Consider the following 19,413-nt stretch of genomic DNA (forward strand, 5'->3'; position numbering starts at 1 on the left):
CCAGGGATCTCTGATCGCCAGTAGCGATGAGGAAGGGATATTTTCCCACTCTATGGAAAATTGGTCTGTGCCATTCAAGGGTTTTTTTTTTGCCTTCATCTGAGGTTAGTAAGCATAAAAGTTTGAACTTGATGGACTTGGAACTTTTTTTAACCCACTAATTATGTAACTACAGTATGTAATTCCATATATTTTCCACCAAACCCAAACCAGTGCAGCGTTTCTAAATCTGCGAGGTTTGAAAGCTATGTTTGACATATTAATTCTATGTATAAATGATAGACTAATTCCATGTATACTCCTGCTTATCCCAGATGCAAATTAATACTGTTGGCACAAGGGCTTTGAGTCCTCAAATATTTACTTGTGTAATCAAATGCATGTATTATATTTTCACTTATTTTTTTTTTCTTGCTTGGTCTAGACTATATTGGATATGACTTTTGGGGCAGGAGGCCACACCACATCAATTCTGAAGCAGGCTCCTAATATTAAAGTATTAGCGCTAGACAGAGATCCTGCTGCGTATTCAATAGCTCAGCGTTTGTCCTACTGTGATGGGTAAGTAAAATATTTGATGAGTCATAGTTTTACTTGAAACTTAACAAATCGAGAACATTTCTAAGCATTCTTTTTTTAATTTGATTACATTTATCAATGTAAGTATAGTTCTATGTTAATCTCTGAAAACAAGCAAATTAATAGTCCAAACCAATAACATTGATGCATCCCATACAGCTTCTGTTGAGCCACTGGAGAAAGGGGACCCATTACAGGTTGGCTTTATTCCTTATTTTAAGGGGTAGTGAGAACCTGTTCAGTGATCATCTCTCGCCAGAAGGCTATGGGGAATCAACTCAAGGATCTAGGATGGGTGAAAATAAACATCAAGTCTTCCTATCTTAGACCTCATTCACATCTGCATTGGAGGCTTTATTAACATGCTGCGCTATTGTTTCAGATAAAGCCATGGAAAGTCAATGGGTTTGTTGGCCGCGAGTAGTGTCCGTTGTGGAATAGTGCTTCCGGTATTCCTGATCTCCTCTGATGGAGCAGAACAACTGAATGCCGAATGCTGGTGTGAACCCAGCTTTCGGTGGTCAGGGTTGTGGTGTGTCAACCAGCACCAATATGGGGTCCAGTTTAACCTTTACTTTGGGGCCCCCTTTTTTATATGTACACTTTTGTGTATAACCATTGCCTATTGTAGACTATAGATTTCCAATGTACATCTCAATGTGAAAAGTAATTTCCAATGTTGATTCCTTAAAGTCCACCAATCTGCCAATAATTTCTAAAATATCATTGTAAATTTCGAGATAGAACGAGACTGGAAAATAACTTCGAATTTAATTAAACTCTCAATGTTTTTTTTTTAATTAAAGGGGTCGTCTGGGTGTTTAATAAATCAGCCCAACAACAGGAAATGTGGTAAAATAAAAAATAACCGTTACTCACCAATTAAATCCACTGCTGCTACAGCGCCGACTCTTTATTGGTCTCCGCTGGTCTTTGTTTACTCTGCTGCAGCATTGGCATGCCGTACATCCACGTGATCACTGCAGCCAATCTCTGAACACGCAAGCATCACTACTGAGGCCAGCAATTTGCTGCAGCGGTCATGTGGGTGTAAGGTACATCATTGCTGACAGCAAAGTAAACAAAAACCTGCGGTGACCATTATAGAGTAGATGTTGGAAAATTGTTGTTCTTGACCGACATAAATACCAAGGCTGCTTACCTTTCAAATCTTACAAAGTATTATGAGTTGTCTTCTTTGGAATGCCTCATGCTTAGAGTTTTGGTTCCCATCTATGTCAATGGAGGCCTCAGCAGAGATCAATATTTTATGGCAAGGTGTATGTCATTTATTGGTCTTGGAATATAGATTGTTATTCATGGGGTCTGACATGGACCAAAACTAAACAAAGGGTGGGAATTTATCAAAAAAGTAAAAATAAAGTCTAAAAACTATATGTATGATGCACAAATATTAGCTTGCAGAACGAATGTGAGGCAGGGTGATGTTGCTTTTTCTAACTGTAAAATATTTTTCTTTATACATATGTTTATTTGTTTCAGGCCAGTGAAGCATTTACTGAGCTTTTATTGCAAGTCCTGAATTTAACACCTTTTGCAGAACTATAAAGTGCATTCTTGTTAGTGTGAGCATTTACCCCGTTGTGTGAGATTTGTGTGACATTTGACTGGAGACTGATAAAGGATTTGTAGCAAATAACACTTTGTACTTTACAATGAGGTCCATTACGCCCAGCTTGTCTCTGTTCTTTTACTCTAGCATTTATCCTGTTAGCCATGAACTCTAGAAACAAATCTGGTTTGCCATGGGTATTCGCATTTTATGACTGTAATTTGCCAAAACGCCAGTTACCAGTTGTTTAGCTGCATGACTTTCCTTACTACTTTGAAAATAGATACATTGGATACTGATAGTATCTTCACGATTGTTACATAGTATGCAGACCCTCTATACCTAGTGGTATAGAGGATCTGCATAGTATGTAACAATCGTGAAGATATTTCCAGTATCCAATATATCTATTCTTAAAGTAGTAAGGGAAGTCATGCACTAGTGTGCTAGGCACTGGCTTTCTCATGCTGCAGGGTCTGATGTATAGCTATGGCTTCAGGTTAAGAGAAATGGCATTGGTTACATGCTATACCATAGGTCTTGGTCCACGAGTTAGCACCACTAGCAGCAGCAAGAGTGATAATAGACAAAACAGGATAGAATACAATAGACACCAAACTGGAACATGGGACCTCGAGTAAACCTGGAGTATAGACAAATCAAATCGGTGGTCAAAACCAAATATTCAGCCCAGTAAACAGTCAGAAGTATAGAGTGAACTGGCCAGGACTTGGGGACCATATGTGAAAATATCAAATGGAATACAAAATCAGAACTATGAACATGAGTATCTAATACAGACCCTGGGAAACAGCATGGTAGTCTAGGCACTTACGGAAATATAGCCTGTCATTGATGATGAGTTCCAGTGACTTATTTTAGTAAAATAGGAAAGAGTTCGAGATTGGGTTAGCCATTGAAGATTGATCCAGTGTAAACCCAAATACAAAAGATCCATATAAAACTGATGTGAGAGAAGTGACAATCACAGAAATAATGAGACTTTCTATTTTAAGGGTTAATCTGGCATATTCACAGGATATGCTATAAATGTTTGATAGATGTGGGTCCCACCTCTTGGACCAACACAGAATGGAATCTTCCGACCCGGTCCCTGCCGGGTGCGCCGGCCGCTGTTCCCAAAACTCCCATTCACTTCTATGGCATAGCGCAGCGAGCTCGGCTGTTTCCGGTATCCCGACCACCTTAGCCGTCTCAATGCACTGGCTGGCGTCCGCCTCACTGAGCAAAGATGGGCTTGGGGGAACCCCGTTCTTGAGATTTCGGTGGGTCCCATGTGAGACCCGCATCTATGAAAACCCTTTAATTGGAATTTAATATTAAACAAATGGGGTTTATTCTTGGTTTTTAAATCTTGATTGAGTGGAAAATGTAGCACTAGAGGGGGATATTTGCTAGTTTATCAACCCTATCAGCAGCAGACACCAACTCTTATGTCGGTGGTGGACAAATCCTATAGCATTAAAAAAGTCACTCCGTATTAGATCCAAGCAAGTTCTTTTAATTACAAACGTGAATATGTGCATTCATTGTATTTCATAAAGAAGTAGTGAGATTAATTTTTTTGTTTACTAACTGGACAGCCCTGGGCGGTTAAATTAGAAACAGGGCTACTTGCATATTAACATGAACCCTATTGGTCATGATGCTGGGGATGACTAACAAATGGAGCCTTTAGTACAAAGACCAAAGCGATTAATCTGCAAAGAATCAAGGTGTCTCTAATGTTGGCCAATGCTGTTTAAGAGCTGCTGTCAATCAAACCACACTCCCTCATGTGATCTCATGGGCACAAGGACTTTGCGAAATACTGACATGAATATACACAGTCGAGTCACATTATTATGACCACGTCCTACTTTCGACATCGTCAGCTCGTAGCCCATGTGCAGCACCATGTGCCATTGATGTGAGAGGTGAATGTCGGCTCTGAAGGTGCATGAGCGCCGAACGACACGCTACAGCGGAGCAGCTCACAATGAAAATCAATCGGGGGCTACCAGACATGTATCTAAAACAACACTTCAGCAAACCCTACATCGTATAGGGCTCCGAAGCAGACGGATGGTCACTTCTCCTATGCTAACGAAAGGTGCATCAGAAAAAAAGGCTTCAATTTGCACATCCATATCAGAATTGGACCACCAATGTTTGGCAAAGGCTTACCTTCTCTGATGAGTCACGTTTTCTGCTTCATCAAACGGATGGACGTTGGCGTGTCAGGCGAGAAACATCAGAGAACAAACCCCCTGCAACCATTGCTGGCATTCTCTTGGCCCACTAATCCATGTGGAAGGCATTCTGAACCGATCTGGGCATGAATGCATCATTGCAGATTACCTCCACCCATACATGCGGTTTGTCTTCCCTGGGGAAGATGGAATCTGCCAGCAAGACAATGCGACCTGTCACACGGCTAGAAATGTCTGACAGTGGTTGGAAGAGCACGACCAAGACTTCCAAGTAATTCCCTGGCCCCCTTATTCACCAGACTTGAACCCAATTGAGCATCTGTAGGACCACCTGGATTGTCTTGTTCGCTCTATGGATCCTCCTCCACGCCCCCTCCAGCAAATGTGGGATGCTCTGCAGTCAGCACGGTGCCAGATACCGGAGACAAATGACCAGCACCTTATTGAGTCACTCCCAGCCAGTTTAGCTGCTGTCCGTGCTGCACACAGCGGTTACTCTGGCACAGCGGTTACTCTGGATATTAGCTGGTGGTCATAATAATGGAACTCCACTGTGTAGATGTCTAGGTTCGGGAATTACTCCCTGACTGTAATGGTGCTACTACCGAGAACAGCAAACAACTAAATTGTACCCAGGTTAAAAAAGGTTTTATAGAAATCGGAACGAAATGTTGAATTCATTGAATTAATTATCATTCTACTAAATTCAATTCTTCTCTCTTATACCATTGTATTATTTTCAAGCCCAATTGTCACTGATGTCCTATAGGGTTTCATAAGTGTTAAAAGTATGTAATGACTGGAGTTTTTCCCTAAATGTGGGGACACATTAATATCTATAAATTCATACCCACCACCCTGACTCTGCTGAAGAACCGTCACTTACACACTTTTCTCCTCTATTCCTTCTCCCTGAAGCACACACAAATAAAGGCATCCAAGTCTTAGAAAAAGTAATCACCATATGGCTACAGACACAGATCCAATGCGCGCACTTTCCTCACCAATTCCAAGTTTAGTTAAAAACAAGACTTTGATAAAAACATGTTTTAGTCACATTCAGTTAGATAATTCATTCTTTATTTTATATGGTTTCATCAAGCTTTTTTCTCTAAAAAAAAAAACCCCATGTTATTGTGCTATGTTTTTCCCCTTGTGTCAAGTGTTTTTTTTTTTGCACTCAGAATATCTTTGTCTGCATCATGTCAAAGAAGAGTCTACTTTCAGTTCCATGTTTTCTGTCCATATTGCGTTTTCACCCCAACTCCCCCCCCCCCCCTCCGCCTTGGTATTTCTCTTGTTTTGTTGCATTACAACCTTGAATTAGAATGGATTGTTGCAGGGGGGGGGCGTTGTACAATTTGATTTACACAACATGCCTACCACTTTGAAGGTGCAAAATATTTTTTACTGTGACACAAACAATGAAGACAAAAAACAGAACTGTAGTGCGCATAAGTATTCACCACCCTTGAAAGTCCGTACATTGTGGAGCCACCTTTTGCTGTAATTACAGATGAAAGCCTTTTGGGGTATGTCCCTATTAGCAAACCGGAATATTATCCCATTCTTCCAGGAAAAACTTTTCCAACTCATTCAAGTTAGATTGGTTGCATTGGGGTAAATAAGTCTTCAAGTCATTCCACAGATTCTCAGTTGGATTAAAGGGGATGTCCGGGCACTGGGCGGTTTTTCATACTGATGACCTGTCCACAGGATAGGTCATCAGCAGTGTTCCATTTAAGGTGCGCGGCCGCGCACCTTCCACGGTCCGCCTGCTCACTAAAGTTTAAAGCATGCGCACTTTCACGGGTGGCGGGCGGATGCAGTGGCGTCGCTAGCATCGGAGGTGGCTCTGGTGCTAGCGACAGCCGCATTCACTGGTATGTGCATCCTCAGGAGAGACAGTTTGGCCCTCCCTCTGTCGTGGGAATGAGCAAGGTAAATACAATCTTCTTTTTTTTTTTTAAGGAGTTGTGGGGAAGCGGGGCTGTGTAGCGCTATATACAAGGGGAGGAGGCGGGATGTGTAGCGCTATGTACAAGGGGAGGAGGCGGGATGTGTATCGCTATATACAAGGGGAGGAGTGGGGCTGTGTAGCGCTATATATAGGGGGGCAATTGCTGTTTTTACACTATATACATGAGGAGGAGGGGGGCTGTGTAGCACTATATACAGGGGGGAATTGCTGTGTAGCGCTATATACAAGGGGAGGGGGCTGTATAGTGCTATATACAAGGGGATGGGGCTGTGTAGCGCTATATACACAAGAGGAGGAGGGGCTGTGTAGTGTTATATACAAGGGGAGAGGGGGGCTGTGTAGCACTATATACAATGGGAGAGGACCGCTGTGTAGCACTATATACAAGGGGAGGGGGGCTGTGTAGCACTATTTATAAGGAGAGAGGGCTGTGTAGCACGATGTACAAGGGGAGAGGGGGCTGTGTAGCGCTATATACAAGGGGAGAGGGGGCTGTATAGCGCTATATACAAGGGGAGAGGGGCTGTTTAGCACTATATACAATGGGAGAGAGGGGTTGTGTAGCACTATATACAAGAGGAGAGATGGGCTGTGTAACACTATATACAAGGGGGATTGCTGTGTGGCACTGTCTACAGGGGGCTGTGTGGCACTGTCTACAGGGGTGCTGTGTGGCGCTATCTACAAGGGGACTGCGTGTGATGCTATCTACAGGAGGGTTGACGCTATCTACAGGGGTATGTGGGATGCTTTCTACAGGGGGGCGGCAGTGTGGTGCTATCTACAATGGGGTGACACTATCTACAGGTGGATGTGGGTGACGCTATCTATAGGGACAGTGGTGTAAGAGAGGTATTCTTTCGTTGATGCCTATAATTGGTGTTTATAACTGTCTATTTTATTGGTGGACTTGTAATAATATAGTATTTAAAAACGTAATTAAAATTAATTTAAAATAAGTTTTCTTATTTTATTATTTAGTCGCTATATTAGCGTTTACTGGGGGTATTACTTTTGGTCATCAGATCACCCACCATTGATGGAGACTCACCCTGCTCCCTAACTGCTCTGCTCAGGAGCTGCCTAGACTTAGAGGGAACACTGGTCATCAGTATAAGATCGTGGGGGTCCGACACCTGGACCCCAAACCGATCAGTTGCCTCTGCTGCCTCCGGGCACCGGATGTTTTGAGCAGTGTTTTCTCCTTAAACCACTCCATTGTATCTTTATTAGTATGTTTAGGGTCATTGTCCTGCCATAAGATGAGCCTCTGTCCTAGTGTCAAATATCTGGCAGACAGTTTTTTTCTCAAGAATTGCCTTTATTTACTGCCATCAATCCTGACCAATTTTCCAGTCCCTGCTGAAAGCATCGCCACTGCACAACACTGCCACCACCATGCTTCACTGTTGGAATGGTGTTCTTGGGGTGATGGGAAGTGTTCGGTTTGCGCTGCAGATAGCTTTTCCCATGATGGCCAAAAAGTTTAATTATTGTCTCATGTGACCAGAGAACTTTCTTCTATGTGTTTTGTGGAGTCTGCCACATTCTGTAACATAAGAAAACAAGTTTTGAATTGTTTGGCGAATTCAAAACTTGTTTTCTTATGTTTGTCTTTAAGCAATGGCTATTTTTCTGGCCACTTTCCATAAAGCCCCACTTTGTGGAGCGTACATCCTATTCTGCTGAACCTACGGACAGATATTTCCATCTCCGCTGAGGTCCTTTGGGAATTCCTTTAGGGTATGTGCACACACACTAATTACGGACGTAATTCGGGCGTTTTTGCCCCGAATTACGTCCGAAAAATGCGGCTTGAAAGCGTTGACAAACATCTACCCATTGAAAGCAATGGGCTGACGTTTGTCTGTTCACACGAGGCGTATATTTACGTGCCGCTGTCAAATGACGGCGCGTAAATAGACGCCCGCGTCAAAGAAGTGACCTGTCACTTCTTGGGGCGTAATTGGAGCCGTTATTTATTGACTCCAATGAAAAGCAGCGCCAATTACGTTCGTAATGGATGCGTCGTTCAAGCACCTGCACATGCCGTTACGGCTGAAATTACGGGGATGTTTTCTCCTGAAAACATCCCCGTAATTTCAGCCGTTACAGACGCTGTCGTGTGAACATACCCTGAGTGTTATCGTTGGTGCCTTGGTTAAATCTCTTGATTAATGCCCTCCTCGCCCGTTCTGTGCGTTTCAGTGAGCGGTCTTCTTTTGTCAGGTTTGTGGTTGTGCCATATTCATTCCATTTTATTATAATCGATTTATTGGGGCTCCTTGGGTTGTTCAAAGCTTGGGATATTTTTTTTGTAACCCATCCCTGATGTTTACTTCTCCACAACTTTGTCTCTGACCTGTTTGGAGAGCTCCTTGGTCATCTTGTCGCTTATTGGTGTTGCGGACTCGGGGACATTTTAGGGCAGGTGTATTTTTACTGATATCGTGTGACACATGTCGATCTTTTTCAACTAATTATGTGACTTCTGAAGGTAATTAGTTAGACCAGACCTTATTTAAAGGGTTCATTTCAAAGGGGGTGAATACATATACACTCACTACTTCTTAGTTTTTAGTTTTTTAACAAGGTATTCGTTTCGGAAAGCATTGTAAATAATAGCCAGTGTTGTAAAGCATTACTTTGACGTTGATGTACATTTTAATGTTGTGTAAAAGCCGATGTGTGCCCCTGCCTGTTCAGAACACACCGTTTTATAATGATAAATCACATTAAGCTGGCTGGAGTATCATTGTGATTAATCATGTGCCGCAGCGTGTTACAGCCAAGTCACAGCTTTGAGGTTGAATGTGATGTCATCCATCAACATGGGAAACCCTATTGATTTCAGAAAATGGCTTACAGGGTCAAACTCATTTTGTTCTGATTTACTTTTCCTAATTAAATAGTGTGAATTTAGCAAATACAGCCGGTTGCCACAAGTTACCGAACATTTCTGAGTTACGGTTGCGATGCTCTCTAAGTATTTCTTGGAAAGGATCTTACAAGTCATATATTTTATGCTGGCTAGATCTCGTCATATTGCGGTTTTGTGTGACAGACTTGGTCGAAAATATTAACGCTTGACAAATCAATATAGAATCCTATGTTCAATATATTCTAATCTGTGAATTTGTTCAAGTAACTTTTATCTATATATCTTAACAAAATGGAGGCGGATTAATATTTATTAGGGGTTCTGCGCTTGCCCAACCCTCTTAGAATACAGGATTTAGCAGTTGATTTTTCATCATCTGACCTCACGTACTCTGCTGAGCCGCACTGAGTGTGATTGGTCGGTGCACTCACTGCAACTCCTGCTTTTAGACTCCTTTAAATACAAGCCAACCCTTTAGACTTATTCCCTTCAAAGTGAAAGCTATAGAAAAATGTCAAAAAGAGACATTGAAAAAGTAAAAGATATCTGAAGTTCCACAAGGGTCCCTCCAGCTCTTGTTAAATTCCATTCTGCTACAACATCCCGCCTCTGCGCCACGTGACCCTACAGACCATTTCTGTCTGGAACGGTGATGTCAGTTGTTTAAACATGACAATATGTTGACTCCGGAGTCGATGTTTGCATTGACCACCTCCCACTCTAGCTAATATTGGAGGGTCCCAATCGAAAAAGGAAAAATACTAATACTTCTAAAATTGGAGCCGTTTAGGCCTCATGCACACGACCGTAAAAACACCCGTTCTTGCGGGTCGTAATTACGACCCGAAATAACGGGCCCATAGACTTCTGTTAGCCACGGTTACCTTCCCGTTTTCTCACGGGAAGGTGCCCGTGCCGTTAAAAAAATAGAACATGTTCTATTTTTTTATTTTACGGGCCGTGCTGCTATGCTTTATAATGGGAGCACGGCTCGGAAAAGCGGCCCGCTGCCCGTGGCCGGCCGTGCTCGTAATTACGAGTCGTAATTACGAGCACGGTCGTGTGCATGAGGCCTTACTCTATTATACTTTTTTGTTTCTGTGTACAAGGAATAAGAGGTAGAACTAAGCTCTGCACTGTGGTGTTGTGTTAAAAAGGACAACGGGACAAATCTGTACTATTAGGTCCTGTTCATACAGAGTTTTTTTGCAGGCAGATTTTGACCTGCCTGCAAATTCTTGCCGCGATTTTCGAGGCGTTTTTTACCTGCGGGTATGGAGCACTGCGGGCAAAAATACGAAGCAAAAAAAGCTTTTTCAACATTGAGCGCCAACCGCCACAGAAAAAAAAACGTCTCCGCCTCCCATTGAAATCAATGGGAGATGGTTTTGGAAGTTTTTGCTGCTGATTCCGACGCGGTTTCCACGTCAAAATCAGCGGAAAAAAAAACCGGTGTGAACTGGGCCTAAAAGTGCAGAGGGATGTAAAACTATTTGGTCAGTGAATGAAACCGGTTATGTTCACAGTGCTTAAAATTAAAAAGAGGAAAATAGAGTTTCCCATTGTAATTTTCATTATGGAGTCTTAGGGTGCAGTCACACGTGGCGAATTTTGTTGCAGACATACGTTCCATTAATCTGAAAGGAATTTGCAGAAATCCATCACTTGCTGCAGAAATAACCCCATTCAGATGAAGTGAACTGACATTTCGCATACAATTTTGCAACAAAATCTGCCGCATGTGACTGCACTCTTAGTAGGGCTGGGCAATTATGATTTAAATCGCGATTAATTGAACATATATCCTCGATTATAATTAATGAATGATTATTTAGGCCGTGCCCCTTTTTGCATACCATACCCCCTCTTTGCATGCTATTGAATTCATATTTATCCCCTCAGCCTGCTGTATGGTGCAGTATATAATCTACCCCCTGACGCTGCCCCCACACTGTATAATGCCCCATAGCTGCCCCTACACATTATAATGCCCCCAAAAGCTGCCCCCACGCATTATAATGCCCCATAGCTGCCCCACACATTATAATGCCCCATAGCTGCCCCACACATTATAATGCCCCATAGCTGCCCCCACACTTTATAATGCCCCCATATCTGCCCCCACACTGTATAATGCCCCAATAACTGCCCTGCACACAGTATAATCCCCCATAACTGCCCTGCACACAGTATAATCCCCCATAACTGCCCTGCACACAGTATAACCACCCCCAAACCTGCCCTCCAGACAGTATAATTCCCCATATCTGCCCCCACACATTATAATGCCCGCATACCTGCCCCCACAACACATAATGCTCTAAATAACTGCCCTCCACACAGTATAATGCTCCCAATAACTGCCCTGCACACAGTATAATGCCCCCATAACTGCCCTCCACACAGTATAATGCCCCCATATCTGCCCTCCACACCGTATAGTGTCCCCATGACTGCCCTCCACACAGTATGATGCCCCCATAACTGCCCTCCACACAGTATAATGCCCCCAATGCTGCCTCCCACAAAGTATAATTCCCCTATAACCACCCTCCACACAGTATAATGCCCCCCCTAACTGCCCTCCACACAGTATAATGCCCCATAGCTGCCCCCCACACAGTATAATGCCCCTATAACTACCCTCCACACAATATAATGCCCCAATAACTGCCCTTCACACAGTATAATGCTACAATAACTGCCCTTCACACAGTATAATTCCCCTATGGCTGCCCGCCACCCGTATGCCCCTATAACTGTCCTCCACACAGCATAATACCCCCATAGCTGCCTTCTACACAGTATAAAGGCCCCCTGTAGCTGCCCCCTCACAGTATAATGCCCCCATAGCTGCCCCCACACAGCCCCAATAGTGCCTAATAAAATACGTACTCCCCTAACCCCATTCCAATGACGAGTGGAGGAGATCCCTCTGCTCCTCCGGTCTGTGTATCTCGGCGCAGAAGGGCTCGGTGATATCACTGCCTCACGCCGAGCCATGTGCGTCCAGCGATACATAGTGAATGGCAGAGTAGGGACCTTACGGCTCCTTGCTCTACCATTGGGTTCAACTTTATTTTCACCCTGAGGACGCAGATACAGCTGAAACAAGGGAAAATAAAGAGAAAAAAAAAATGTGCAAGATGACGTTGGTTAATTGAATTTCGGTTTCTTTTTTTTTTTTCTCGATTAATTGCCCAGCCCTAACTCTTAGGCTATGTTCACACAGGACATAGATACTGCATAAAAGTACACAACATAGCCATCCTTGAACCCGAAGGGAATTCTGCCCGAAAAACAGCAGCAATTTGTGGTACAGTTTTTCGAATGGAATCTCCGCTGCGGAAACCAGTGGTTGAAAGAAAAATCAAAAAAGCTAATACTTACCCCCGGCGGTTGTCATATCGATGCTTTCTTTTGTTCTCCGTGCAGCCCGGCCTCCTGGGATAACGCTGCAGCCCATGTGACTGCCACAGCCTTTTTATTGGCTGCAGCAGTCACATAGGATGAAATGTCATCTCAGGAGGCCGGCCTGGAGGGAGAACAGAAGAACGTGTCACTATGACAATGGCCGGTGGTAAGTATTAAACTTTTTATGAATTTTAAACAAAAAAAGGTTGGGTTTTTTCTGATTTGCGATTTTTTGTGGCGGAATGACAGCTATTTCGCTGTAAAAATTGCAACACTTGCTATTTCTTGCGGGTCTTACCTCCCCATTGGATTCAATGGGGAAAACCCGCAACAGAAGAGCAGCGATTTTGAAGCATAAATTGACTAAGCTGCACCGCAGATCAATTTATGAAAGTTTTTTTCGGCTTATTTTTTTCCATAGCACGTGGATGAGATTTGTTAAAATCTCATCCACTCTGCTGCTACTGTAATACGCTGCGGATTTTAGAGTATTTACGCTGCGTGTGAACATACCCTTAGACTCTAATGCATTTGGGTCGCTGCTTAGCAGACTAAGCCATTGTGATAATGCAGGATTTTCACATACTTGTGTAGATTCTGCATTGCTACTTAGTGTAGAAAAGCAAACAATACTGCCAGTACCAAATACCAAGTCTCCACTTTTATTGCATTTTAGGGAGACCAACAGGGGACACCTCATACCTTTTTAAAAGCTCCTCTTCACTCTTGATGCTCTCAAAGCTCTTGTAGGCTTCCCCAGACTTCTTCAGAAAGAAAAAAACTGACTCGACAGCATCACGGAGTCCTCAGTGTAGTTTGACACTTTATCTGTTTTCTTACAAAGGGATGAGACTCAGGCATGACAAGGAGAACAAGATGAAGAACAAAAGATGGCGCGTGTAATGAAGTATATTTGGGATCGTATGCTTTCTTGTGTAGGTTATCTATACAGTGGCTCCTCACCTGGATAAGTTGTGTTTTAGTCACAACACTAAATTAAGGTACCAGTGAGTACGCAAGTGGAATATGTGGAGGCCGTGTTCACCGAAGATGCTGCAACGGATCAAAATTTGCACCGTGGCACGCTCTCGTCTTATTTACAAAACAGAACTTGGCTTATTGAGGCTAAACACACAATGTATTTCAATACGCACCGTTGTCTTCTGGTGCACCAGGTTGTCCACTCCTTATTCTGTTCCATTCCAACGTGTGTGAAAGTACTCTGCAGGCCCTGACCTGTCTGCGAAGTACAACTCCAAGACCATCTCACAATTCTATACCTTGGCACAGATTAGTCAGCTATAGGAGACTACTTTAGGTACAGCGACCTGGATTCTACCATGCCGTAAGATCTCTTTGAGGGGGTGGAGACAAGTGCGCCTGTATGCTCCACACCCCGGAGGGTCTACTAGCCCGATGGTGAGATTTTAATGGAAAGATATGTGACTCCTTGTGGGCTATGTATTGGCTCCATTTAGTATTAGTCACCTTTCAAAACCTTCTGTGAGACCAACATCGTATAGAGTAATGGTGAGGACCACTCAGGAGCATATTTCTGTAATTTCAAATGTATATGAAATCTCATAAAATATTTAATTGGACATTGCGAATGGTAATTGCGGAATATTATGTTTGACTGTAGTCTATGATTTACAAAAAGGACTTAATGTATTGGCTGCAGTTTATTACCTACGTGTTCTGCTGGAGCTGAGCTTTAAGTAAAATCCTCACAAACGGCAAGCCTGGGATGTTCTGTCTACCTTCTTGTCTCTTTCTCCTTATCGTTCTTCTGCTATCAGCCACCCACGTAGGACTGGGGCACCTCGACCATCAGCTCATTGCTCTGCGCATTTCTTTGTGTCTGGAAAGAACCTCTTTCTTGAAAGTGTTACTTTCCTGAGCTATTTCTGTTTTGCTGTCCTAAGCAATGAGCTCTTTTCTGCATACATAAAATAGTAAGAGGTCGTGGAAAACTATGTATTGCCAATGGCAGTTAAGAACTAGACATTATTATCTTAAAACTATATGTATTTCCTATACACTGTTAGGAGATGCCTACATTACCTCTAGCCAAATGTCAATCTAATTAAAACAGATCAATCGGAAAACAGAAAATCTCTTGGATTTATAGTAACGTCATTCCATGTTGTGTTTATTGCTGAAATAGAATTTACAGTGCTGTGAATAAGTATTTGTCCCCTGCTACATGTCATCTATTAGTTCATTGCTCATTTTTCAATCAAATCTAATGTTCAATCAAGGGAACCTGTGTAAACACACAACGGTTTTTGATTTATTACATTATTTAGCCACTTCCCGGCCAGAGGTAGGAGTATTAAAGAGGCTCTGTCACCAGATTATAAGTGCCCCATCTCCTACATAATCTGATCGGTGCTGGAATGTAGATAACAGCAGTGGTTTTTATTTTGAAAAACGATCATTTTTGAGCAAGTTATGAGCAATTTTAGATTTAGTTTCTTAATGCCCAACTGGGCGTGTTTTTACTTTTGACCAAGTGGGTGTTGTAAAGGAGTGTATGAGGCTGACCAATCAGTGACCAATCAGTGTCCTACACTTCTCATTGTTCCAGCCCAGCTTCTTTCACTGCACAATCTCACTGTGCTGTGGATCATGCTGGGCTGGAACAATGAGAAGTGTAGGACACTGATTGGTCACTGATTGGTCAGCCTCATACACTCCTTTACAACACCCACTTGGTCAAAAGTAAAAACACGCCCAGTTGGGCATTAAGAAACTAAATCTAAAATTGCTCATAACGTGCTCAAAAATGATCGTTTTTCAAAATAAAAACCACTGCTGTTATCTACATTCCAGCGCCGATCAGATTATGTAGGAGATGGGGCACTTATAATCTGGTGACAGAGCATCTTTAAGCACACTCCAGAAGGTGTGTGCGTCGGCTGTATCAAACAGCCGACATCTCAGCGCAACGAGTGGCATCCCGCTCCTTTGACCTTTTAGATGCCGCGGTCAATAGCGACCGCCGCATCTAAGCCATTAGAAATGGGGCAACCCCTTCTGACGTTCCATCGCCCTCCCTACCCGCGACACGATTGCGGGGTGCCGATGGTCGTCATTGCAAGCTGGGGACTTAATGAAGCCCCTCAGTTCTGCCATCTTTGTGCTCCTTTTAAGCCCTGCCGGATTAATAAGAGCCTGTAAAAATCAAAATATACTGAAGTACATTAGTATTGCAGTATATCAATCAAGCGATCGCTGGTTCACGTCCCCTACGGGGACACAAAAAAAAAAAGTAAGATGCAGTTAAATAAAGTTTATTTACTTATATATGTATGTGTGTGTGTGTGTGTGTGTGTGTGTATGTATGTATGTATGTATGTATATATATATATATATATATATATATATATATATATATATAAAATTTGAAACAAAAGTTATTAAATGTGAAAAATTAAACCTTTTCCAATTTTCCCCCAAAAGCAATGTAAATAAATAAAATTAACATAACCGGTATGGTCACGTCTGTAAAAGTCCAAACTATTACATTATAACCTTTCTTAACCCACAAGTTGAACACAATTTTTTGTTCAGCTTATATCCCACATAAAAATTTAATAAAAAGTGATCAAAAAGTCTTATGGTTCCAATAAAAATTGCAGCTCGCCCTGCAAAAAAATAAGCCCTCACACCACTCATTGCACGGAAAACGAAAAAAGTTATGGCTCACAGAATATGGCGACACAAAACAAATTTCTATGCACACATTAGTTAATTGCTTCAGTGTGCTATCCGTTCACTCTAGAGATGGTAATGGGCAGGTGATGAGCAGTGCCTAGTTTCCTCCAGACACGATGCTTAGAATTGAGGCCAAAACGTTCAATCTTGGTTTCATCAGACCACAAAATCTTGTTTCTCACAGGCGGAGAGTCCTTTAGGTGCTTTTTTGCAAACTCCAGGTGGGCATTCATGTGTCTATTACTGAGGAGAGGCTTCTTGTTGGCCACTCTGCCATAAAGCCCAGTTGGTGGAATGCTGCAGTGATGGTTGACCTTCTGGAAGCTCCTCCCATCTGCACACAGGATCTATGGAGCTCAGCCAGAGTGACCATTGGGTTCTTGGTCATCTCTTTTACCAAGGCTCTTCTCCACCCTTTACTTAGTTTGGTGGGGCGGCCAGCTCTAGGAAGAGTCCTGGTTGTTCCAAACTTCTTCCATTTAAGAATTATAGAGGCCACTGTGCTCTTGGGAACTTTGAGTTGCAGAATTTGTTTTGTACCCTTCTCCAGATCTGTACCCCTACACAATCCGGTCTCTGAGCTCTACAGGCAGTTCTTTCTTCCTCATGGCTTGGTTTTTGCTCTGATATGCAGTGTCAGCTGTGAGACCTTATATAGATATATAGACAGGGGTGTGTCTTTTCAAATCATGTCCAATCACATGAATTTACCACAGGTGGACTCCAATCAAGGTGTAGAAACATTTCATATATGATCCAGAGAAATGGGAGGCCCCCAGAGATAAATTTCAAGTGTCATAGCAAAGGGTTTGAATACTTATGTCCATACAAAATTTGAGTTTTTCATTTTTAATAAATTTGCAAAAATGTCTAAATTTCTGTTTTTACTTTGTCATTACGGGGTATTGAGTGCAGAGTGATGGGGAAATACTTTAAAAAAAAAGTGAAAGGGTCTGAAGACTTTCCGAATGCACTATAATACAACCCTATCAGGGGCCATGTTAAAGGATTTCATGCATTACATATGGACACCGCAATTCTCTGGGATCACCCAGATTAGCAGACAGGGAACGAATGACTCCCTGCTCCACCATAGTTTTCAACTTTATCTGCCTCATGTGGACGCAGATACAGTTGAAAGTCATGATGCTGCTCCCAGAAGTTGCTCCCATGGCAACACTTCCCTGGTTTCCCGCCAGTCTCTGTACACCCGGCCTCCAGTGATGTTGTGACTGCTGCGGCGGTCACATGTTATGGCGTCATTGCTGGAGACCAGGTGTACAGAGACTGGCAGGGGACCATGGAAGCATTGCCAGGGGAGGTGAGTATATTTCTTTAACTCGGCTGTTTTTTCACAGGGAAATCTGCACCATCCAACTCGGTGTAGAGCAAATCCGCTACATAACCTAATGGTGTTTTCTTAAATCCATTTTGATTTTTTTTTTTTTACTTTTAAAGGTGTTGTCCAACATTAGAAAAACCTGGCTGCTTTCTTCTAGAAACCATGCCACACCTGTTCATGGGTTGTCTGGTATTGCAGTACATCTGCCTTGAAGTGCATGGGGCTGAACTGCAATACCACTCTCAACCTGTGGACAGGTGTGGCACTGTTTTAGGAAGAAAGCAGCCATGTTTTTCTTATTTTGTACAACCCCTTTAAAGTTTATTCCAATAATGACATTTTTATTTTGATTGATCTATTAAAATAAAAAATAACTACCTACATTGAATGTGTGAATAATTGCGGTCTCTGGATACTCCTCCCTGTTTTTACATTTAACACAAGTATATCATGTTTTTGAAACCACAACTGTTTTTCGAATCCTCTGTGTATAATAATGCAGGATTTGTGACAAAACACCATGATTTAACAAGGGGTTGGCTGAGACAGTGTTGTAAATTGGCCCCAGGGCAAAAAGGAGTATCTTGTCACAGTACAAATGTCAGGACCGCCGTCTGTCCATGTGCACGGGCTCCGATAATTGTCTGCAGACTCGGAAGCATTTTTTTTTTACTATGCATTTTTAATATCGGCACTAGTACTTTAACAAGGAAAAAAATGGGTCAGGTCTTGTTATCTATGCAGTGCGTGGGTAGGAATCCTTTGACGAGCTTTCTGGGGAAGCCTCTGACTTGGGAATTGCGGCTGAGATTGTAGGAGAACACAGATAGATTTCTGTCAGTAGCAATGTATAATACAAATAAACCCTTTCACGCCCACTGAAAAGAGAGGCAAAGAAGGTGCATGATATCTACCAATTAACCAATATCATTGCAAACTTTTAAGGCTAACGAGCCTACGCAAAGCCTACACACAGGAGACAATGTGTTCTTTTTTAGTATACTGCATAGTATCAGAAATCATGGCCCAGAAACAAGAATTAATGAATCCTGCCGAGTCCCATATTTTACACTTCTGCAGCTGATTCGGTCCCTGTTATGTTTAACATGTTCACTGCCAGGGAAAATGAAGCTGCAGTGCAGAGTAAACAAAATGAATTTTTAGGTTAATTGAAAAAAGTTTCACTTTTTTATATCTACTGTGTAAGGTATTTTTAGGGCTTGTGTAAAAGGTTTGCTCCAATGATGCCACACGTCTACGCTTTAGTAGCTTGTAGAAAAGTGCTAACTGGAACTAAAGATCGGGAAAAAAGTTATATATTCAAATTCGGAAGATGTGTTTGCATTTCTACATTTTATTCGGTAAAGTCAGTTGAAATAAATCGATTTTGGACATACAGGTCCACGTGTGAAACCAGTGGATGCGCCATATAACCTCTATTACCACAGTTTTCCCTCAGACGTGAATCACAATTTCATTCAGTAAAGGTCCTATTACCAGGCCCAATATGGGCCTTAAAAACAAACACCGATTAACGAGACAGCTCGTTAATCGGCGCTCGGTTGCTCTTTCACAAGGAGCAATGATTGGTTATGTACGGGACGAGCAATCGCTACTGCGATCGTTCGTTTCCACGCATTCCATCATGTCGGCAGCACATCTTCCTGTTTACACAGGGAGATGTGCTGCTGACAACGATAATATTTAATG

General features: G+C 42.5%; 1 protein-coding gene across 3 annotated transcripts in view; it reads left to right on the top strand.

The window, feature by feature from the left end:
- Positions 1-19,413, top strand: part of METTL15 (methyltransferase 15, mitochondrial 12S rRNA N4-cytidine) — a 197,243-nt gene that overhangs the window by 101,759 nt on the left and 76,071 nt on the right. For all 3 annotated transcript variants that reach the window (XM_075837727.1, XM_075837728.1, XM_075837729.1), the window contains one exon: positions 425-561. In XM_075837727.1, coding sequence (XP_075693842.1) covers positions 425-561 — 137 coding nt within the window. The remainder of the gene's footprint in view (positions 1-424; positions 562-19,413) is intronic.

Source organism: Rhinoderma darwinii, chromosome 9, assembly GCF_050947455.1.
Source record: "Rhinoderma darwinii isolate aRhiDar2 chromosome 9, aRhiDar2.hap1, whole genome shotgun sequence".
NCBI lineage: Eukaryota > Metazoa > Chordata > Amphibia > Anura > Rhinodermatidae > Rhinoderma > Rhinoderma darwinii.